Raw genomic sequence first — 24,870 nt, forward strand, 5'->3', positions numbered from 1 at the left:
CACAGCTTAAAAAACTAACTCAGAATATTAGTACAATTACTATTAGTATAATACAGTATGTTAACAGAGAGTATTTATACTTGCCAGCTCTGGTATGGCAAGTCCTATTAATTTAATACATGTTCAACAGAGCTATGATACTCTCTGCTTCTATCTGTATACCACCACAAGGCTTCATGTGTAATTTCAAAGCAAGTGTTAAAACCCTGATAAATGGGGGTATGTGGTTTCTAGTGGTGCTAGAAACCACAAAAAGCAAGTAAATTACAAGCACACCCCATAAAAACTTGCCTGTCTCACCTGTTCCTGACCTTGCCTGTCCCTGTCCATTCCTAGTTTGTTGACTGTCCTGACCTCTTTATTGACCACTCTCTTGGATACTGTTACTGTACTGCGATATTGGTGTATTGACCCAGCATGCAACCTCAACTATGCTCTTGTCTCTTGATTTAGTGCTGCTCTGCCTGATTGGTATCGACTCGGCCTGTCCCATGCTCCTTGTTCCCAGTTCCTCTAGTTAGCTTTCAGTTCCCTTGTCTGCCCAGAACTCTCTCCTTGGTCCTCTTACTTTAAGACCTGGTGGCATCTGAGTAGCAGATGGCTCCTCCTGAAGCAAAAGGCAGCTGTTATAGGCAGAGGCTATATAATAATGGTGACATTTGTGACAGTTTTGTTCTTTTGTAATAGACACTACTGAGTTGGAGCTGGAATGGTCCAATGGAGGGCACTAGCTGGCCCTGTATAAATAAAAGATGATCATAAAATCTAGAAGTTGATTTTCCCTTTGTATTATTGCTGAGTATTTCCTTGCTTGCTATAAACAACCCTCTGTATCCGCATCAAAACAGAAATGTTGGAATGTTAGAAAAAGATGAAATTTCAATCAATGTTCATGGTCTTAACCTCTATAAGACCAATGTTGTGAACCCAGTTAATGAATTTAAAGATTCCTTCACAGATATGGCTTTCTAGATAAAAGTGTTAAACCAAAGGACATGCATTCTTACAGCTTCCAGCAATGCCTGATCAAAGGACATCTAGAGTTGGGGTAATTCTGGCTTGCATGGATCCTCCTGCCCTTACACTGGTCTATACTGGATGGAAGTATGGGTTTATATACATTGCATCATAGTTTTTATATAGTATAGCAAGAAGACTCAGAAACCCCAGTGTTTGCCTATACAATTGAAAAAAAATATAGTGGCACATTTTAAATCATGTACCTCTGAAATACTGAGATAATTGTTTAGATATTTTGGAAGATATACCAGTATAAAAAGGCTAACCCATTACTAGATAGATAGTAGACGTGTCTTCCACAGCTTATTAATGGTTTTCAGCCTGTCTAAAATAGGATCTAATTTTAGCTATATTGTTGAAAAATGTAAATGTATTTGTCCATTAGAGGGGTGCGATTTCATACTGTTTGTCCATTCACATCATAACCAAAATTCCACAATTAACCCTCAAATTAGAATATCAACCAAATACTTTCAGCTTGCATGGATGGACCAAGTTTCAGTTTAAGCGTGTAGTAAAAGCAGGTTACCATCTGGCCAGTAATTTACTGGCTCAGCTGGTAAAAATAAGGTATCTCGTCAATGTCATTCATATGGAAAGTCATATAACAGAGATAGATAGGATGACAACATAAAGCAGAGTGAGGCTTTCCCTGGGAGATTACAGTCAGGCCCACTTTAGCTAGAGCCCATAGTGATCAGTATGGGACCTTTGTATAGTGCTGAATTTCATACGTCTTTAGATAATAAGGTTAAAATGTCAGCTCTACTTTTGGTCAACCATGTAGCAAGTGTGGCCTTCTTACTGTTTTCCATTTGAGCTGGTGGTGTTGATATTATTTTCCCTGACTGACTCTGGTTAATACCATGATATACATTTTGGATTAATTGTGGAAACCTATATTGTATCACAGACCATAGGTTCAAAAAAATATAAAGAGAATTGACAGCAAAGAAAATTTCTCATCTTACCTAATTGAATAATAGAATATTCGAAACTTTTAAAAAGTCAAATTGTTTTTTTACAACTTTTACAAAAGCTTAAATTGTTTGTTTTCATAAATATTCATATTTACTTATTTTAAAGCAACTTTTGCAGGAAAAATGGGTTTAAATATTTTGAAGTAAGTTATATCGGTAATTTTCCAGGCAAACAGTGTGGCATTTTCTCAGTTAGATTGTGATACGGACTTTGAATGAGACAATGTAGTGCATTCTACTAAAGGTTTTACAGATAATTTACAAAGTGACAGGCAGGGTACAAAAACACAGGTGCAGTCTTACATTTTTTTTTTTGCACCTTCCACTCCATTTAAATTGCTTCAAAGTGCAGAGACCTACGATCACCTAATTGAATACATACCTGCATGCATTTGGCAGCACTATATTAAGGGGGGGAGGACATAGGAATGTAGGCATCCTTACACCCCATACCCATTTCCCAGAGTTTTCAACCATGGTTCACACTGTTACCCTCCTTATTGCGCTTCTATAAATGACTGGTGTCATAGTAAATTAACCCTTTTGTGTTTGTGATTATTTAGAGCATGACAATCCCATGATCATACTTGGCTAGCAGTGCTAGATTGCCCATGGTCTCATGTTACAACAAACCCTTTTCCATGTTGCAAGTGGGTCACTCGTATTCTTTTTGGTTCAGTCTTTGAAAAGACTTTTAGAAAAGAGAGAAAGAGAAGAAAAAAAATAAACACAGCAGATGATATGTAAAAATATTTGTTGTTATTAATATTGAATGAGGTCCATAGTACTGTATCAATAAACTACATCACATGATAAAAGTATGGCTGGTAAAGTGATAAGTACACAGGCAAAGCATCATATGCGAAACTTAGAGCAGAGTACATATGAGTTCTGTTGAATTGTCATCATTCTAAACTCCTGGCCTGCTGGCCTCTCACTGTTTTCTTGCAGGTATATCATTTGTCTCCATTCATATTTAATTGTTCTGATTTGTGTTCAGTACAATCCAACAATTACATCAGCACAGTTGATACAGTCTTCAATATATGACTCAATATTCTAGCAAACTGTTGCCAACAATTACAGCAATAACTCAAGCAAAGACTATTATTAAATAAGATGAGATCCCTTCCAAGCTATCATTTCTTTGTTGAACTATTATGGGGGGGCATATAATTATAGACTCATTATTATCTGCTAATTACCTTTTACGTTTACTTTTTAGAACAGAAAAAGTGCTGTGAACACAGGTAAAGTAAGACTTCACTTATATTAATAATCCATTAAAAATGTATACTGTAATAAAACTGCTTGCTGCTACTATATTCCTTCTGTGATGGCAAATTTAGTTCCCTGTAATAAAAATCAGAATAGTCTCAATAAAATTGGTATAGGAGGAAGGGGTGTTATTCACAATTTTTTATCTCCCTATTATTTCCTGGAGTCCACTAATCAAACTAATGGATTGGAGTTTCATTCCAATATTTAAATTCTGTATTCCTTTATAATTTTAGGATTAAAGGATTAAACACTTTTTCATTTTAACAGTTATTCTGAGACAATTTTCCAGTTGGTCTTAATTTTTTATTTTTTTGTGGTTTGGTAAGTATTTACAGTAGCTATTTGTTTAGCAGCTCTCTAATTTGGCATTTCAGCAGCTATCTACTTACTAAGGTCCACTTTATCCTAGTGACCAGGCAGTGGATAAATGAGAGAGGGTAACAATATCACTAAATTGTAGCCTCATAGTGGGTTTTGACTACCAGGGTCAGTGATCCCCATTTGAAAGCTGGAAATAGTTAAAGAGGGAGCCAAATAACTAAAAAAAACTGTAACAAATATAATAATTAAAATCAACTGAAATGTTGCTAGGAATAAGCCATTCTATAACATACTAAAAGATATCTTAAAGGTGAACTACCCTTCAAGTTGTTTCTGACTGATAGAAGAGTACTTCCTGGTTGCAGACCCTGTCCCATTTGTGATACGTAATTGGACCACACCTCAGAAACCAGTATTTTCGGCAGGATAGTTTCTTAGGCTGCCAATAATTACTCCTGTATTCATTCCAGATTTTGCTTTATATGTTTTGCCACTTCTGCAACAAAGAAATCTTATGCAATGAGCTAATGATTTCTCTGCTGGAGAATTTTGTGGCATATTCCCATTCTTGTACATACGTTTCTAAGAATAAAATTTAATAAAAGGTGCAATTGACATATGGGTTTCATTTAGTGGTGAGCTGTTTGAAAACAAACACCTAATTGGTTACTGTGAGATATTAAGCCTGGGCAAATTTTGTGCCTTTAATGGCATTTTCCCTCAAGAGGCCCCCGAGTGCAAATCGTATTGCATCATTATGCTAGATACAAGAGAATGACTGGAAAAGCAAATAAAATCTAAAAATAGTGGGTCTGACGGGTAACAGAGAGTTAATTGGTGCCACTTTTCATTCCTGTTTAATCCATCGTGGGATGATTGATGTGGGTATGGCTGGACATATTATATCGTGAAGATCTTGTGAGATATTGTAATACAGGTGTGTTATGAATCCGTGGTACAAAAGAAGAAATTCAACTTGGTATCTGAAGTCTGAAGAATGGTTGAAGATGATCACTACATCCTAAACCTGTAAGAAAAATATAAATTATTTATATATAATATAATTTCCTGGAGGCAGGCTCTGTTTTAAAATGCATTATAGTTATGAGTGCCTTACATAAAAAAAACAACAAAAGGAAATTTGTCATATTAAGATTTCTACATGAAAATAATGTGTACTTTATATGTGTTTCATATACAAGTTATATGTGTTTCATATACAAGTTTTGCATGTATCAAGAAAAAAAGTGTATTTTGTTCTTTGTATATATCCATGGAGGCATTAGTTTCCTGGTACCCATGCGCCTTTGCCTACTTCCTTATTGGAAAACTCCAGCAGACTCTCTTATATCAGGGAGGACAGTTTATACATTTTCCACTGAAGCATCTCGGTTTAATTCTTAACTCTTTTTACATTTGAATGTGGCTCACAGTAGTGATGTGCGGGTCGAGATTTCACCACCCCGACAATAACCCACCCTCCCTTAGCCTGCCTCCAGCCTTGCTTTTATAGACCCACGCCGCCCTGCTCCACTGATGATGTCATAAAAGGGGCGGGGTGAGCAGGCGCAGCGTCTATAAAAGACAAACACAGAAGTTGGAAGCCAGTTTTTGACAGTGGCGGGCGAGGAAAGCAGGAGAAGAGCCACCACCCGCGAGGAAGCGTGTGAGGACGTCCTGAACCCGCCCGACCCGCACATCACTAGCTCATAGGTTGGTGACCCTCATTACACCATCAGCAGGAAATGGAAAGATAGAGAGGTGGAAATAATAACCATGGACAGAATTGTTTCATGACATAGCTAATAATTCTTAAATTCAGCTTACTTAATTCTACATTTTGTTGAGTATCTGGAATCAGGTCGGGCTTCATTTTCTTCCTCAGTCGGATTCCCTAAAAAGGATATTAAAATATATATATCTATAAATATTTGCTAAAAAAGTGGATATTGTAAATAGCACTATACTATAATTGTATACAAGGCTACACATGAAAGTATAGTTTGATGTGTTGTTTGGACTAATGACTTCAGAGCTGCTAATAAAGTGGTCATTTGATCATGAAGCATCATGTTAAAGGGATATTGTCACAGGAAACCTGTTTTTTTTTCAAAATGCAGTTAATAGTGCTGCTCCAGTAGAATTCTGCACTGAAATCAATTTCTTTAAAAGCGCAAACAGTTTTGTTTTTACATTTAATTTTGAAATTTAGTATGGGGCTAGACATGATGTCCATTTCCCAGGTGCCCCCAAACCACGTGACTTGTGCTCTGATAAACTTCAGCCACCCTGTACTACTACACTGCAAGTTGGAGTGATATCACCTCCTCCCTTCTTGCCCTAGCAGCCTATAAACAGAACAATGAGCAGCTAATCAGATAACAGCTACGTGACACCTCTGCTGAAGGATTTGTTTGCATTACTAACACTGATTTTCCTGCTTGGGTTCTATTCTCATTTCTACCACTAGGTGGGGGAGCACTACTTGGGTCGTGTTTAAATACAATCAGAAGGAAAGAAACAATAACTCAAAGCAGTTCCATCCTGAAGTGCTGGCTCCTTCTCAAAGCTCAGAATCAGGCACAATGCACTAAGATGGCTCCCTCCACACCAATATTACAGCACAAATATATACATTTTTGGTTCAAGAGTATGATTTTAAATGTTAAAGTCAATTATTTGCAATGTAAACAGTGTAATTTAGAAATAAAAAGTAAACCAGAAAATCATGACAGAATCCCTTTAAACAGTACAAATAGAAAGTGTGTATATTTTATTCTTTCACTTTCCACAGGGGTTCTGCAACGTCCTTTGGGAAGTAGAGGTAATCATTTATATCAATTATTTCCTTTCTTGTGCGGCAGGGTGCAAAGTCCAAACAACAGGCAATGTTTTCTGCACATAGCACCCCTCTACAGCAGCAAGTGCTTGTGGACACAGGTCTTTGCCCAAGTACCTTTGCTTTCTCCAAAGTAACAGCACTGCCAGCATTTGTTAGTGCTGTAGTCATGAGGCAGGAGAGAAACATAGGTGCTCTAGCCCTCCTTTTTGTTACATGACTCTTGTTTTGTTTTTCTTTCTGCCTTGTATCAAATTCATACTGCTGTTTTTTTGTATGTATTGATTTTCTTAAATACAGCTATATGCAATTTTGTATGTACGTAATATAGCCAGGACTGCAGCAAAAAGAAAATGTACCCGAAGCAGTAACATACCTGTCTGTAAATTCCTTTTCCCCATTAAACCAACAAAGAAATCATTCATTTCTCCTAGAAAAGAGGATAAACACCAGTTACTTATGGAAACAAGCATATTAACAATATGTAATGCAAGCTTTGGACCCCCTAACCAGAAAACATGGGTGGTAGGAGACAAAGGGGCACATTTAGTAAAGTATGATTTTTTTTCCTCATCTAACTTCATCAAAGTTCACCTTAATTCGCCAGGTGTATTTTCACAACAAATCCCGTATTTACTAAAAAGCATAAAGATACTTTTCAAGAGAAATTTGGTGAATTTTCTCCTGGTGTAATTTCTCTAAAAAAATCAGCAGTATATTTTCCCTATACAAGAGATAATTTTCACCATGACAAAATGAATTATGGAGAATTAGCCTGGAGGGGTAATGTAGATAAAGAGATTTAAAAATGGCTGCTCTATCTTTAAAATGGTAGTTCACCAGCCTGAACCTGGAGAAATTTCTCTTGGTGAACATCTGTTCTTGTGCTCTTAGTAAATTGGAGAATATTCACTGGAGAAGAGTTGTGAATTCACGCCAATGCAAAGAGAATTTTCACTACTGCAAAGTAATTCTCCAAAACGTGTTGTATTCTCCTTTTAGTAAATTGGTGATGTTGAGGGGAGTCTTCATTTTTGGTGAAATTATTCCAAACTGGGGGCAGCGCTAGTAACTAATGCTGAATATTGCAAGTGTTGTATTGTCCTGCAGAAATAAAAAGACCTCACAGGAACTGTTCTTGGTTGGGTTCAACTGGAACATTCACTCTGGTAGGCCAGTCCTAGTCTACCTGTCTGTGTAAATTGTAATATCTTATATAAAAGAGTATAATGGAGAGCTTACGTTTTAAAGGCAGAGAAGGAAATTCCTTGAAATCTAGATAGAAGCAAAATATTTTGTTAGAACCAGGCAAAGGACAAAATGCTAAAACATAATAGGCAAAATAACTGATAAATAATATGAGATGCCACTGATTTCACATGGAAGGCTTATAATAATGCTTGGAAGTAATTGCTTTTGCTATCATCTATTATGCAAAAATGCTTATCGTAATTACGTGCCTTGTTGCATAGCACTACAAGCTCATTTACTTCTTCATAAATAAACAAAATAGAATTATATAAATATCAAATGTGCTGTTCCACAGCCAGGACATCAAACATTTATCATATTATTTTATACATTATTTATAAAGTTTCAGCAAGTTCAGAAATGCTGGATAATATAAGGATTTGTAAGGCTTTGTAACAATGTTAATACATCTGATGTGGTCAGAAGCTTAGGCTGTTGTACAGTGAAGGCAGTCCTTAAACCACTGAACCCTATAGATATAATGGACAATGGTCTGAAGTGCTTAATTACACATGGACTTTGTTTACAGCTTAAACAGATAAAATCTGGCAGCCTTAGGAATACATATGAGCTGTGGACTAATAGGCTCAGTGCAGGATTTCCTGGGCAGGCGCTCCTAGGCCCGCCCGCACTATTCCCCGCAGGCGCACAAAAGCAGCAGAGCACTGTGGAGCTGTGTGTCCCCAGTGCTCCCCATAGAGGGGCTGGGCAGCATGCTGCCCCTAATAATTTGCCGCCCCAGGCATGGGCCTTTGTGGCCTCGCCACAAATCCCGACGTGAATAGGCTGAATTGTAAACATTGGTTATATCGTGAATAAAGTACCCCTCTAAAATATAAGGATATTATAAGTTACAGAGGAGTCCATGACTATATAGAAACACAAGGCCAAGGGGCAAATTCCCTAACCGGCGAAAATTAGCCAGCGGCGGCTTCACAGCCATCTCAACAGTTCGACAGGTGTAAATTCGCTAGGACAATGCTAATTCAAAAAAATGAGAAGTTGCGTCCAGGGCGTCGAACGCTGGCAAATTTTTGCTATCGTTACTTCGGCAATCAAATCGAAGATGCGCTTGCGTTGCCTAATTGGCATACGGCAGGAAATGATAAAGTTACATGGACGTATATGTTGCAGCAAATGGATTACATTACACAAGTCCAGGGAACCTTAAAGGAACAGTAACATGAAATTATTTTTTGCCCTTAACGAAAAAAAACAAGCACACATTTAACTTTACATTCGCAAAGACTTTATTAAGAAATGTCTTACCGATACTCTGCTCCTCTTCTTAAAAGGCGACATGGCGATTACTCCTCCCTGCCTTCTATAGGAGATAGCCAGGGAGGAGACGTCGTGTCCCGCCAGATGGATCGTCACCATGTCGCCTTTTCAGAAGAGGAAAGGCGATTGTGAGCCTGAAACGTCGCTATTGTATTTCTGTCCAAAGAAAAGCCCTTTTGCAATAAAGGCTTTTTAAGATAATATTCACGTGTTGTGCTGTCTACTTGCTGATTGTGTCTACAGAACAGGTGGAAGTGGCCACCAAAGACTTGCACACCGTCCATTATACCCAATGGCTGAGTGCTGACTTCTAATCCTTTCTATCAAGTGCCTGAATGATGTCACGCTGGCGAATTTTCGCCAGAGCGTTAGTTACTTCACCCTTTAGCAAATCTGGCCCCAAGTGTTTTTATACAGGTCATGGAACTCCGAAGGTGACTACTAATATCCTCATATTTTGCAACAGGAGTTCTTTATTATAATAAACAATTTTTCAGTGAGTCGTGACAGAAATGACATAACTAAGCTTCCATTATAACTGATGACATCACTAAGCACCTTTTATAAGGATATAATTTACAGGATATTCATGGCTCTTGTATATTATAACTACAGGTATATAGCAACCAGCCATAGGACCCAATCAGGTGTTTGTTTTCATTTCCTAAACTATAGTAGACTGCCTTTTATTGCATCACCTCTATAACTTTGAAACATTATTATATATGGTGCACTTTTACTATGTATACACATTCATTCTAACTTTACCTATAATTATAGATTTTGGATTGTGTGAAAATGTGTATAAACATTATGTAGAGAGAATTTGTAACATTAGGCCCTTAAAGATAAACATTTATTAATATATAAGCAGAAAATATACCAGAATTTCTTTTGCCCATAAGCCCAACAAATGAATCATCATCGTAGAATCTCTTCAGTATGGAAGCTGGAAGCTTGTATATATCCGAACTTCTCTGTAAAAACAAAAACAGTTGGTCTAAAAAGTATATAGAATACATTCAATTGTGAATTAAAATTAACGTGTATTATGATATTCTGTTTGTAATTTATCTTAATAATTTTTTGTGGTGGATGAATTATTTAGATTTCTTTTTTGCTTAGCAGCTTTCCTGTTTGGAATTTCAGGTGCTAAATGGTTGCTAGGGCACACTTTATCCTAGCAACCAGGCAGTACTTTGCATAACTGTGAATAGGAGAAAGCATGAATAGAAAGATAAAGGGGAGCAGTCAACCTAAAAAATAATTCCAAATTATTTTCAGTTGTCAAACAAAATAAACTTTACTTTACAAAAACTATAAAAATAAGACCAATTGAAAAGCTGTTAATGGCTCACTTTGGGCAGGTTGATCAAAGATCAAGTTTGTGAAAAAAAACCCTGAAAACAACAGAAAAAAACAGACAAAACTTGTGCAACTTTTTCTTTCGAATGCAAGCTTATTTAAGAAAAAAACAGTGACAATAATTTCAATGAGGCTGAAAATCTTGAATGTTTTAATAAACTGGGAAAATAAATACAGACATATGAAAAAGTTTGGGAACCCCTCTTAATTCTTTGGAGTTTTGTTTATCATTGGCTGAGCTTTCAAAGTAGCAACTTCTTTTTAATATACTGTATAACATGCCTTATGGAAACAGTAGTATTTCATCAGTGACATAAAGGTTATTGGATTAATAGAAAATATGCAATACGCATCATAACAAAAGTAGACGGGTGCATAAATTTGGGCACCCCAACAGAGATATTACATCAATACTTAGTTGAGCCTCCTTTTGCAAATGTAACAGCCTCTAGACGCCTCCTATAGCCTTTGATGAGTGTCTTGATTCTGGATGGTGGTATTTTTGACCATTCGTCCATACTAAATCTCTCCAGTTCAGTTATATTTGATGGCTACGGAGCATGGACAGCCTGCTTCAAATCATCCCATAGATTTTCCATGAGATTCAAATTGGGAGACTATGACAGCCATTCCAGAATATTGTACTTCTCCCTCTGCATAAATGCCTTTGTAGATTTCTAAGTGTGTTTAGGGTCATTTTCCTGTTGGAATATCCAACCCCTGTGTAACTTCAACTTTGTGACTGATGCTTGAACATTATCCTGAAGAATTTGTTAATATTGGGTTTAATTCATCCGACTCCCGACTTTAACAAGGGCCCCCAGTCCCTGAACTAGCCACGCAGCCCCACAGCATGATGGAACCTCCACCAAAATTGACAGTAGGTAGCAATTGTTTATCGTTTGCCATGCAAATAACAACATTTTTGTCTCATCAGTCCAAAGCACTTTGTTCCAAAATGACTGTGGCTGGTCTAAATGAGCTTTTGCATACAACAATTGACTCTGTTTGTGGCGTGAGTGCAGAAAGAGCTTCTTTCTCATTACCCTGCCATACAGATGTTCTTTGTGCAAATTGTGCTGAATTGTAGAACGATGTACAGATGCACCATCTGCAGCAAGATGTTCTTGCAGGTCTTTGGAGGTGATCTTTGGGTTGTCTGTATCCATTCTCACAATCCTCCACATATGCCGCTCCTGCATTTTTCTTTGTCTGCCAGACCTTGTTTTTACAGCAACTGTGCCTGTGGCCTTCCATTTCCTGATTACATTCCTTACAGTCAGGGGCGATCCGCCAATGAGGCGAGCTGAGGCGCTTGCCTCAGGCGGCAGTGCCAGCTACGTTTCCAGGGTGCCTTTAAGAGCGGAATTTGCATTTTTTAAACCGGAAATTCGGCTTTACTAGGGCGAGAGAGTGCAATTGCGCTCTCCGCACTAGCATTGCTACCTCCCCACCCAGAAATGTAGTTGGGCTGGGGTGGGGGCTTGTAATTGGCCACCTTAAATACCTTTTCTCATGATTGGACACACCTGCCTATGAAGTTCAAGGCTTAACAAGTTAATCCAACCAATTTGGTGTTGCCAGTAATCAGTATTGATCAGTTACATGCATTCAAATTAGCAAAATTACAAGGGTACCTAAATTTTTGCACAGCCAATTTTTTCAACTGAATACTGCTATGGCACTCAGATGTTCCTGGGAAATAAAGGACATACCACTGTTATCTTTTTTTGTTGAAAGTGGAGTAAATTATTATGCAGGCTGAGAGGGGTTCCCAAACCTTTTCATATGACTGTAGGTAGGACCACAAAACAACAATGTAAAATGAGGGAAAACTTAAAATCAGAGAATGTAAAATGGGGGTTCTACTGTATGTACATACATACATACATAAGGCAATCCACATGTCTTACCTGTTTTAGGAACACTATCATTATTATTTACACATATTTTTAATGCAATAGCCAATACCACAGCACTGAACATTAAATGGGTCTGTACAATAAAGATACAGGTTACAGATACAAAAAAACCAGTAATGAATAACGTAGTTAAAATAGTAAAAGGGGATACTCTGGCTGATTTATAAAACTTCCTAAAAAATTGGTATAAATATATAACTTTAAAAGCTCAAGTAGGAACTAGCATAGCTGGAAAGCACATGCAAATAGCCTAAGCGGTACATTAAAGAAATAGCATAAAAAAGTTAATTTTCACATTTTTATAAATAGTGAAATCAGAATTTTTCCATACAAAATTCCATACACAGAAAGCTCTAAATTATTCCTGTGTGTTTTTTTCTTATATTTAGTTGTTAAATGTTTTACTTATGTTTATAAATAGGCCCCTATAAGTATTCTGGAATGTTGCCTGCTGGTAAAAATGGGAAGGCATATTAAAAAAAAAAAATAGAATATAAATATTTACGGTAAGTTTTTTCCAAATGTGAAAAAAGTAAAAAATGTGCCAAACTTGCATGTGAGCTTAATCATTTAAAAAATGACAACTCAAACACAGTGAAATCACATTTTACATTTTTGTTAAAAAAAATTAACTGCTACCCGAAAAATAGCTTGAATTTTGCCACTACAATTTCCATTGACCTCTACTTAAATTTGTCAGCGTTTATGATGTAGATGCCAATTTTTTTTTATTCCAGTTTTCATTTTTTTTATCTTAATAATGCTCGAAAATTAAGGTTTCGAAAGCGTAAATTTGAATTCCTAATTTTTGCAGCATAAACCTGGAATTGTGGTTAAAAAAAACACATTATAATATTGATACATTTGTCCATAAAAGTTATCAGCCCTGAGAGGCTAATTTATGAAATGCTAGTTAAAACATTGCAGAGGGTTTTAGTTTGAACAATTTATTTTCCACGCTGGAATAGTGAATTCTAAGACGGAAAATTATGTCTGAATCGTTTTTCTCTGTTTGTGGTATATATCAGGCACCAAGCAACGCTGATCACTACCATTCAATGGGGGAAATGTAATTAAAAGTCTCTTGGCACAACTCACAATGTAAACTCAGTGGCTGGAGAATAATACATTGGGCATTTTTGCTAAACAAAGGTTTAGCGTTAACACCTGCTCTGGAGTTTCATAAATATTTTGTTGCAAAAAAGGCTTTGCGATTGCAAAATTTTATTACATCCACTGGGAAAGTTCGGAAAAACTATTTGTTTGCACGCTTTGCGATGAAGTCATTGAGGTCTTTAATCAGTCAAAAAGGACGAAAAACGTTCAAAATCATCTTTGCACAGGTTTTGTGTGCTAGCGAAACATATTACATTCCCCCCAATGAATCAGGAATGTTTCAGGATTTCCCAGTTTAATATTTGATAAATAGACCATTAAGTATCTATCTATCCATCCAAAACAAACATCTTGACTATGTGCTACCCACCCATTTGAGAATATCATTATACTAAAGGAGAGATATTAAACCATTGAGCTTTCTGTTGCTTTGATCTATACATCATTATTATCACAATCTCCTATTTCCAGCATCATGCATCTTATACCCTAAAATAAAAAGGCAAACACTTTAAATGATAATAAATTATCCTACTAAAGATACGTTTGCCAAGTCATTACTACAAACAAATAAAACATTCAGGAATGGAACGCATATGTTATTAATAAAACAATTCACCAATAAAAGCCCCTGGATGTTTCGTAACCATAGATTTTTCCTTGCCTTTATACACTTTATATCTAATCTAATGAATCTATAAACAAGCCTCACTTTCTGTTTTATTTCAGTGTGGAATTATGAGCGAGTACATAAACATTCAGTGCCTGTAGAATGTGATATTTCTATATCAATTAGTGTTTTGTGTCGATTTCCAGTGTTTGCCAGGGTTATTTTATAGACTTCTCCAGCAGGGACAAGAGCTCATTATTGATGAATGATGAAGGAAACAATATTGTTTACTCTCCAATGTCCTTAACAAAGTGAAGCAGCTTACCTTCTGATGAAATAAATACATACCAACAACTAAATAAACCAAACACAAAAGACAGTCAGGTTAATGGAAGTAGAGAAGACATTTTCTGAGAAACCTTACGTCACTGGCAGCAAAGTGTTTCTGAAAAACATTTGAGAGCACTTGGGAAAAAGTACCAGGAATGGTAATGTTTGGGATTATTTCATGTAGAGATTAGTGTAGATGGGCATCTTCAGCGGTGCAGATCTTCACTGATAAAAAGCAGTGGGGTCTTGGGCTGGTACCAAGCCCAATTCATAACGTGTAGCACTTCTAGTTTAAACATATCCTGAACTACTTTAATTGTCACTTTAAAATTCTAATTTTTTTTTTTTGGATAATGAGAGATTAGAAACGAAGCCTTCTTTACCTCTTGTATGGGTTATTGGTGCTTTTTTGTGTTTCCTGTATGTTTATGTATACATCCATTTATTGTACAAAGCTGCAGAGTCTGTGTTTTATAAATGCATGTTAATACAAAATAATTTTCAAACAAATATTAAACATTTACAATGGTTTTAAACTTATTTGTAAATAGAAATTCTTTTGAAAGCAGTATCTGCCAGTTGTGTGCTATAAAACTAGGGGGTGCAGCCAATCCTTCATATATATATATATCAGCAACCATGGCAGATGAACCTAATATCATTATTCTTTATTTATAAACCACCAACCAATGCTTTACAGTCATTATACATTATTTACATTAGTCACTGTTCCAGTGGAGCTTATAGGTCCCTATCACATGTCCGCACTATGGCCAATTTTTATCAGCAACATTGATGTAACTGATCCATAACTTTAAAATCAGGCTAGTGACTAAGTTCCCATTTTAAAATGTATAAAGATTTATCCATATTGCCAAATATAATGAATGTGGTCCTGGTCCCCCTCTGTAGAACATAAAGTTTATTGTATATAGTCCCCACATAACTCCCAATATTTGAAAATCAGAAAGAGGGACAAAAAGTTCTCCCACGCGTAGTACTGCAAATATTTTTGACCATGCTTATTTTGCGACCAAACCTCCTAAATACCATGTCCATTTTACAAAATTTGTCAGGTTATAGAAAGTTTGAACACATTTCTGGGGGTTTTAGGGCCATGTTTTAAGTGTTATTATTTCAGTAATAAATCAGGACTGTGGGCTGCGCTGTCAAATTTGGGACTGTCCTGCAAAAAATGTCAACATTATGCTGTTGAAAATTTCCAGCCACTTTAAATCATGATAAGGTACAAAGTCATCTATAAATGTGATAGATAGTCCTGTGTTCTGGTTAAAAATGTAATAAGGGATCACTGTAGTATTGTAAGGCTGTCTAGAAAAAGGTACATATACTACATTTAAAGGGAAGGATGAACACTGATTGAAAAATTGGCCAGATAGAAAGGTGAATGAGCTGTATCCAGTGACCTAGATAATGCAGTGAATGCTGACGTTGGGAACATATGAAATATAGTAAATGAACAATAGAGCCGTGAGTCTCTTAATTTCTAGCAAAAATTGTGCCGCTAAAAGCATCATTACAGTACATTACCTAGAATAAAAACATCAAAGCAAAGCCAGAACTGACTCACTTGCAAATATTGTTGGATAAATACTAAATGCTCACCACTTTATAATGGCAGAGAAAATAATGGCATTCACAATCAAAGCGGCCATAAGATCATGGCAAAACATTAAAAGATCGCATTTTAAGAGACAGAAATCAATTAAAACTACAGGTAACTCAAGCAGAGCGGCTGCACTGAAAGCTCTTAGGGCCTTTTTAGAAATGTGTTCATGAGAAATAGGAATGAATATTTAGTTGAGATTGATTTTGTAACCTATATCATGCTGTTCTAATTGATTCTGCAATGTCTGTTGTTTTTTTGCCCTCCCTAACATACATACTTCAGTCCAATAGCCATGTCTATTCATGAATCTGGGGACCTTCTATGGGTAAAATATGTTGTAAAATCTCTATTGCAGACAACTGTTCATACCCATGGTTGGGTGGGTACATTATTGAGTGGATAGTGTGGCACTGTATAACCCTTTTAGTGCTGGCCAGTTTGGTTATTTTTTTAAGACCACATTTATCTCACGGAATGTTTTACATACAAAGAAAAATCACCCTAAATATGGACAGTTCTATGCCCAATATGCATAGATTTACCAAAGTAAGTGGTATTTATGGCCCATAAAAGAAAATAGTACATATTTTCTTTTATGGGCCATATGAATGCTCTTGCATACCAATTCAGCTTTTGCAATCTGAGCCACCCGACTGCTTATTATGGGGCAGATTTATTCGAATTTAAAAACATTTTCTTTGGTCAAAACACTCAAATTCGAATTGTGAATGATCCAAACTCGATTGGAGTTTTAATCATTTTAAATTTCAAGATTTATCATACTCCGGTTCTTTATGAACTCGAATTCGACTATTTGCCACCTGAAACCTGCCAAATTACTGTTTACGTCAATGGGAGAGGTCCACAGATCAATTTGGTGATGTTTGCAGCCTTCCTGCGAATTCGATTTGAGTTTTCGGGTCGATTCACTTTGTCCGATTTGAGAACATTGGATTTCATTAATAAATTCTGATTGGTCGAATTTAGAATTTATGGGAGTTTTTAAAAAACTCACATTTATTTGAAATTCGACCCTTGATAAATGGATAAAAGGATCTGCTAGGCTCCTATAGCTTTAAATCCCTACCCTTCCTCCTTTTTCCTAGTTGCTGGGCAAAAGCCCATGTATCTAGTTTAAGTATTCACCTATCTTATTATTGGCCAAGGGGTGTAATGACCACTTCCTACCACACTTCAATATAGTGTGTGGAAAGGGGTGGATCTTCCTCTTTGGGTGCTGGTGTCCTTACCTACTGCTTGTGCTCATTGAGCCTGGATACACCAAGGCCCAGTAAAGCCACTGCCCTAAAGGGACCTGTACCCTTAGCGACTAAGTCGGGGACCAGGGAACCCTGTGAATGAGGTTAGCTAGAATTAGGTTATATCTGCTATAGACTCTTGATGGCTTCTTGATTGCCTTCAGTGAAGGGACCACAGTGGATAAGGTGTCAGGCTAGACTTCTTCTCCCTGACCACGCCACTGGGTGGGATCAGGACCACTTCACGGAACATCTTCCTGGGATTCCTGATTACTACTTGACTACAATGCCTTATGGGAGTCACATTCCTCAGCTGTGTCATCCAAACTATTCTAGCCAGTGTACTGTACATCTGTCCATACCTCAACATATGTGAGTTAACCTAAATTCATTGTTCTTGTAACAATAAACTACCATTCTGTTGTTTCACCATAAGAACCTCCTGGCGTCCAATCATTCCTATTTTTGCTATACAGTAGTCTGTGTGTTGTAGTACCACTACACCTTTATGGGAAACTTCCACTTAGCGAAGGCCCTGATCCTGATGTGTGAGTCGCAATGTAACCCATGCTCATATCACTAGCTGGACACTTAACTCCCAGATTCCAGATTAGTGTTATATGATATATATATATATATATATATATATATATATATATATATATATATATATATATATATATATATATATGTATATATAGAATATAGGGTCCCAGCACTCACGAGAAAGATTAGCATTTTATATATATATCATTTTTTGTGGTCTGGATAGCCCAGATTCCAGATTAGTGTTTTATATATATATATATATATATATATATATATATATATATATATATATATATATATATATATATATATATATATATATATAACAAGGGAAAATTGTGCTCACCACTAGTTTTTAAAACCATTAGTCCATGTATTGCAATATATTTAAGCTGGCCAACTACATCAAAGTCATCCCATATCTGGCCAGTCCTATGCTCAATTTTCATCTGATTCATTAAGAATTCTATTGCTTCATTATACATTTTAGAAAGGGACGACTACGTTTTACCTGCAACTTACTAGCTGCTTTCAAAGTAAAACTCCCAAACTTGGCTGCCCTTTTATTAGACACCAGTGGGATCACCTGACTATAGTTGGAGAGGGTGGGAGCTACAACATGGAGCTGGTCACTGCTCCTGTATAACTATAACAAACAAGGGAAAGTTGTGCTCACCACTAGTTTTTAAAACCATTAGGCGGGGTTGCAAAGAGGCTGTGACCACAAAATACATACAGTATAGCCAATTACAAGAGTCCTCAGCACTCAACCCATTATCAATATATTTAAGACAGAGACATTTTGTGCATACTGCTACTGAAAAATGTCTTACCCTTTAAACAAAACAGGGATTGTTTGTCCATATATTGCAATATATTTAAGCTGGCCAACTACGTCAACAACAGCTGGCTGTTGATACAAAGTAACAGTAGTCAGCCAGCTCAGCAAAGTAGTCAGAGAGACCAGCAGGAGAGCAGGGGGTTAGGCTCAGGGTACTGTTCCAAACCATTAAAAAACATGAAAAGTCTGCATATTTTTTAATTTATGTATATTGCAAAGTTGCTCAAAATTATGTTTACTTTTCAAAATGCTTAAGTAATGTTTTTTGTGGAGTTCCCCTTTAACCACTACCAAACCTACAACTGCCCTCAAGGTGCTGCATTAAGGGGCCTATTTATCATGCTTTGTAAAACATTGGAGAAAAACATCACCACTTGTTGATTGTTTCCCATAACAACCAATTAGCAATTATATTTTACCTACACATAGTTTCAGTACATAGTTACATAATTTAATCGGGTTGAAAAAAGACAAAGTCCATAAAGTTCAACCCCTCCAAATGACAACCCAGCATCCATACACACACCCCTCCCTACTTACACATAAACTATATATACCCATAACTCTACTAACTATAAAATTTAGTATCACAATAGCCTTTGATATTGTGGGCAAATTCACTAACCTGCGGAGTTGCACTAGCGCAGGCTTCGCTGCACTTCGCCAGGGCACCGCTAATTCACTAACATCCGAAGTTGCGCTCAGGGAGGAGAAAGGTAGGGAAGTTGCGCTAGCGTAAATTCATCAAGCAAAGCAAAGTTATGCTAGCTGCCTAATTTGCATACGGCGCTAAGTTAAAGTACAATAGACGTATGTGTAGCAGCAAATACATTACACTACACAAGCCTGGGAAAGCTTTTTGCCCTATACATGTGTCCACTGTATAGTTTAGGTGCCATATGTTAGGAAATGTAGGGGGGAAAGAGGGTAACCCCAAAAAAATTTACGATCTTTTTCAGCCTATCACCCTTAAAAAAGGAAAAGACGGCAGCGTTTTTTGGTAATTAGAAAAAATTTCAACTTTTTTTGAAGCAATCCCCATCTACTCTATTGCACTTCACGTGGTATCAGGTGGCGAAGGCAAGTCTGACGCAAGAGGTAACGTTCAGTAAAATGCGCAAGATAGTGAAGTAGCGTAGTTACGTCCCATTCGCCATAGCGCAACTTCGCAAATTTACACCAGAGCCCGTTAGTAAATCGGCGAAGTAATGAAATGACGTCACGCTGGCGAATTTGCGCTAGCGTTAGCCGCTTCGCGCTTTAGTGAATTTGCCCCCATGTCTATCCAAGAAATCATCCAAGCCATTCTTATAGGCATTAACTGAATCAGCCATCACAACATCACCCGGCAGTGCATTCCACAACCTCACTGTTCTGACTGTGAAGAACCCTCTACGTTGCTTCAAATGAAAGTTCTTTTCTTCTAGTCTAAAGGGGTGGCCTGTGGTACAGTGATCCTCTTTATGGGTAAAAAGGTCCCCTGCTATTTGTCTATAATGTCCTCTAATGTATTTGTTAAGTGTAATCATGTCCCCTCGCAAGGGCCTTTTTTTCCAGAGAAAACAACCCCAACCTTGACAGTCTACCCTCATAATTTAAGTCTTCCATCCCTCTAACCAGTTTAGTTGCACTTAGTCTCTGCACTCTCTCCAGCTCATTTATATTCCTCTTAAGGACTGGAGTCCAAAACTGCACTACATACTCCAGATGTGGCCTTACCAGGGACCTATAAAGAGGCATAATAATGTTTTCATGCCTTGAGTTAATTCCCTTTTTTACGCAAGACACTTTACGCACAACCCCTAGATCCTTCTCATTTAAGAAAACTCCCAACACACTGCCATTTAGTGTATAACTTGCATCCAAATTATTTTAATAATATACATTAGAAAAAAAAAGCAAAGAGCTGATTGGTTGCCAGTGATGTTTTTCTCCACTGATATACACAACATTATAAATAGGCCCTTTAGGTTTCTGTGTGGTTATTTTCTATTTTCCAAGCACTGGGCTGCCATGTCTGGCCATTTTCCAATAGCCCAGACAGTCAAGAGGGTCATTGAAGAAGGTTTTGCAGCACTGTCCTTTAGTATAATATAACATTTTGGAAGAACAGTATAGAAATATCAAGTCACATGAGTGGTTTGTCTTTTTTAGCATTGCTGTATCTATAGAAATAAGTCAAATGAATAAGTCAAATCAATCAATAAGTCAAATCAATTCTTCACAAACATTAAGGGGCACATTTACTTAGCTTGAGTGAATGAATAGAATAAAAAATACTTCGAATTTCGAATGTTTTTTTGGCTAAATCGACCATCGAATTGGCTACTTCAACCATCAACTACGACTTCGAATCGAACGATTCGAACTCAAAATCGTTCGACCATTCGATAGTCGAAGTACTGTCTCTTTAAAAAAACTTCGACCCCCTACTTTGCCAACTAAAACCTACCGAACATCAATGTTAGCCCATGGGGAAGGTCCCCATAGGCTTTCTATCAAATTTCTGATCGAAGGAAAATCGTTAAAATCAATGGATTTTTCCTACGATCGATCGAGCGAATGAAATGCGGTAAATCCTTCGACTTCGATATTCGAAGTCGAAGGATTTTACTGCGACGGCCGAATATCGAGGGTTAATTAACCCTCGATATTCGACCCATAATATATGTGCCCCTTAGCATTACTGTATATAGTAAATAAAGCACCCCCTCTTATAAAATCTAAAGATTTTAATAATGTTACCAATGAGTTCCATGTCCATATGAAAACACAAGGCTGAAGCCTAAGTGTTTTTATACAGGTCATGGAACTTCAAGGTGACTTCTAATAGCCTCATATTTTACAACAGGGGGTACTTTATTCATTATAATTCACAAGTTTCAGTGAGTCAAATTACATCACTAAGCTTCGATTATAACTGATGACATTGTTTATATAGTGAATAAAGTACCCCCTTTTGTAAAATATAGGGATATTATAAGTTACCGAGGAGTTTCATGACCATATAAAAACACGAGGCCGAAGGCCGAGTGTTTTTATACAGGTCATGGAACTCCGAGGTAAGTTCTAATATCCTCATATTTTACAACTGGGGGTACTTTATTTATTATAATACACAAATTTCAATGAGTCATGTGACAGAAATGACATCAGAACTCACCGTTTATAACTGATGACTAGAGATGTCGCGAACTGTTCGCCGGCGAACTTGTTCGCGCGAACATCGGGTGTTCGCGCTCGCCGGAAGTTCGCGAACGTCGCGCGACGTTCGCCATTTTGGGTTCGCCATTGTTGGCGCTTTTTTTTGCCCTCTCACCCCAGACCAGCAGGTACATGGCAGCCAATCAGGAAGCTCTCCCCTGGACCACTCCCCTTCCCTATAAAAACCGAAGCCCTGCAGCGTTTTTTCACTCTGCCTGTGTGTGCTGAAGAGATAGTGTAGGGAGAGAGCTGCTGCCTGTTAGTGATTTCAGGGACAGTTGAAAGTTTGCTGGCTAGTAATCGTTTTGATACTGCTCTGTTATTGGAGGGACAGAAGTCTGCAGGGGTTTGAGGGACATTTTAGCTTAGGTAGCTTTGCTGGCTAGTAATCTACCTTCTACTGCAGTGCTCTGTATGTAGCTGCAGTGGGCAGCTGTCCTGCTTCTGATCTCATCTGCTGACTGCTGCAATAACAGTAGTCCTTGTAAGGACTGCTTTTATTTATTTTTTGTTGTTTTACTACTACTACTACTACTACTATAAGAGCCCAGTGCTATTAGTCTAGCAGTGTTGGGGAGTGGGACTGGTGTGCTAATCTGCTGCTCCTAGTAGTTCAGCAGCACCAACTTTAATTTTTTTTTTTAATATTCATTTTTTTTTTATTTTACTTTTTTTTATTTTACTACCGCTGTAGTAGTGTATAAGTTGACCTTTTAGGCATTATTTGCCCTGTAGGCATTATTTGCACACTGTTTTCTTCAACCCGCCATCTAGCTGTGTGACCTTGTTCACATTCTGTCTAAATATCCATAATATTACCGTCTCCAGAAAAAACACCGGAGTGACTTTTTTCAAGCAGCATTCATATATTTTACGTAATCCGTATCCACCGCTGTAGTAGTGTATACGTTGACCTTGTAGGCATTATTTGCACAGTGTTTTCTTCAACCCGCCATCTAGCTGTGTGACCTTGTTCACATTCTGTCTAAATATCCATAATATTACCGTCTCCAGAAAAAACACCGGAGTGACTTTTTTCAAGCAGCCATAATATATTTTACGTAATCCGTATCCACCGCTGTAGTAGTGTATACGTTGACCTTGTAGGCATTATTTGCACAGTGTTTTCTTCAACCCGCCATCTAGCTGTGTGAGCTTGTTCACATTTTGTCTAAATATTGATAATATTATCGTCTCTAGAAAAACCACTTGAGTTACTTTTTTTCAAGCAGCCATAATATATTTTACGTAATCCGTATCCACCGCTGTAGTAGTGTATACGTTGACCTTGTAGGCATTATTTGCACAGTTTTTTTGGCCGCAGCCACTGAAGCACAGAGGCCAGAAAAAATATGCCATATAAATGCTGAAAATAGTCATTTTTTGCCATACGTTGACTCAACGTATATGGCAAAAAATGACTATTTTCAGCATTTATATGGCATATTTTTTCTGGCAACTGTGCTTCAGTGGCTGCAACCAAAAAAACTGGGCAAACAATGTCTACAAGGTCAACGTATGGCGAAAAATGACTATTTTCAGCATTTATATGGCATATTTTTTCTGGCAACTGTGCTTCAGTGGCTGCAACCAAAAAAACTGGGCAAACAATGTCTACAAGGTCAACGTATGGCGAAAAATGACTATTTTCAGCATTTATATGGCATATTTTTTCTGGCAACTGTGCTTCAGTGGCTGCGTCCAAAAAAACTGGGCAAACAATGCCTACAAGGTCAACGTATGGCAGTTGTTTAAAGAGAACAGTAGATTACTAGCCAGCAAAGCTACCTAAGCTAAAATGTCCCTCAAATCCCTGCAGACTTCTGTCCCTCCAATACAGAGCAGTATCAAGCAGATTACTAGCCAGCAAACTTACTATCATCTGTCCCTGAAATCACTAACAGCTCTCCCCCTACACTATCTCTTCCAAGCACACACAGGCAGATTTTTCAGATACATTTTTGCCCTTGATCCCCCTCTGGCATGCCACTGTCCAGGTCGTTGCACCCTTTAAACAACTTTAAAATCATTTTTCTGGCCAGAAATTTTTTTTTTAGATGTTAAAGTTCGCCTTCCCATTGAAGTCTATGGGGTTCGCGAACCGTTCGCGAACCGCTCACGTTTTTGCGCAAGTTCGCGAATATGTTCGCGAACTTTTTTTCCGACGTTCGCTACATCCCTACTGATGACATCAGAACTCACCGTTTATAAGGATATCATTTACAGGATATTCATGGCTTTTGTGTATTATAAGGATATAATGTACAGGATATTCATGGCTGTTGTGTATTATAAGGCTTATTATTATAATTATTAGAAACTCTTCTGGTAATATGACTGTTGAGATGGTAAAGTATCCAACTTGTCATTAGGAGAAGTTCAATGGTTACAGTAGCTCAGCTATACCATTGAAAAAATAATAGTAGGATCTATTGTTTAGGATGAACAGTCGCCTCTACAATTATTTCATTGTTGGACTTAGCTGAGCTTTATCATACTGATGATCACCTTTTATTTAATATGCAGTCTTTAATTGGTTACACTCTAGATAGAATGCAGCACAGGTACACTCGATTTTCTATCCCACAGAACAACAGTGTTTGGGTAAAAATACTTCTAGATTGGTCAAATAACAGAGCCCAGCCAAGGAGCTTTGGCAACCAAGGCAATCGTAGAAATAAATGTCTTCTTTCCTAGTTTACCCACTGTATTCCTGCATGGATCATTTCCTATGTTGTGACTGTCAACTAATTTGGCTGACAGAACAAGAGTATTATTAATAGAACTGCAAATAGTACAAATTACTGTTTTATTATTACAGAGAACAATGAAATAATGTAAAAAAAGTCTGAATTATTGCTTATGATGGACACTATGGGAAATGGTCATCCAGTAATCTGGGATTTTCTGGAATTGGTCAGGAAAAAACCAAAGGAGGTGTATTAACCCAGTCTAAGGATTATATAAAAGTCTGTTAGAAATTCATTTTAAATGACCATTTTGACACAAAATGTGCAGTGATAAGATTAGATTCTCACAGGGCCGGTATGGATTTCACAAACAGCCATTTG

At 37.3% G+C, this 24,870-nt stretch overlaps 1 protein-coding gene across 1 annotated transcript in view; it reads right to left on the minus strand.

Moving 5' to 3' along the window:
- Window positions 1-2,972: 2,972 nt before the first annotated feature.
- The window catches only part of LOC121400049 (tachykinin-3-like), a 28,193-nt gene continuing 6,295 nt past the window's right edge, over window positions 2,973-24,870 (minus strand). The window contains exons 3-7 of the mRNA XM_041582530.1: window positions 9,857-9,950; window positions 7,684-7,716; window positions 6,818-6,871; window positions 5,430-5,496; window positions 2,973-4,629 (exon numbers count right to left, since the gene is read on the minus strand). Coding sequence (XP_041438464.1) covers window positions 4,617-4,629; window positions 5,430-5,496; window positions 6,818-6,871; window positions 7,684-7,716; window positions 9,857-9,950 — 261 coding nt within the window. The 3' untranslated portion in view covers window positions 2,973-4,616. The remainder of the gene's footprint in view (window positions 4,630-5,429; window positions 5,497-6,817; window positions 6,872-7,683; window positions 7,717-9,856; window positions 9,951-24,870) is intronic.

Source organism: Xenopus laevis, chromosome 2L (assembly GCF_017654675.1).
Source record: "Xenopus laevis strain J_2021 chromosome 2L, Xenopus_laevis_v10.1, whole genome shotgun sequence".
NCBI classification, from domain to species: Eukaryota; Metazoa; Chordata; class Amphibia; order Anura; family Pipidae; genus Xenopus; species Xenopus laevis.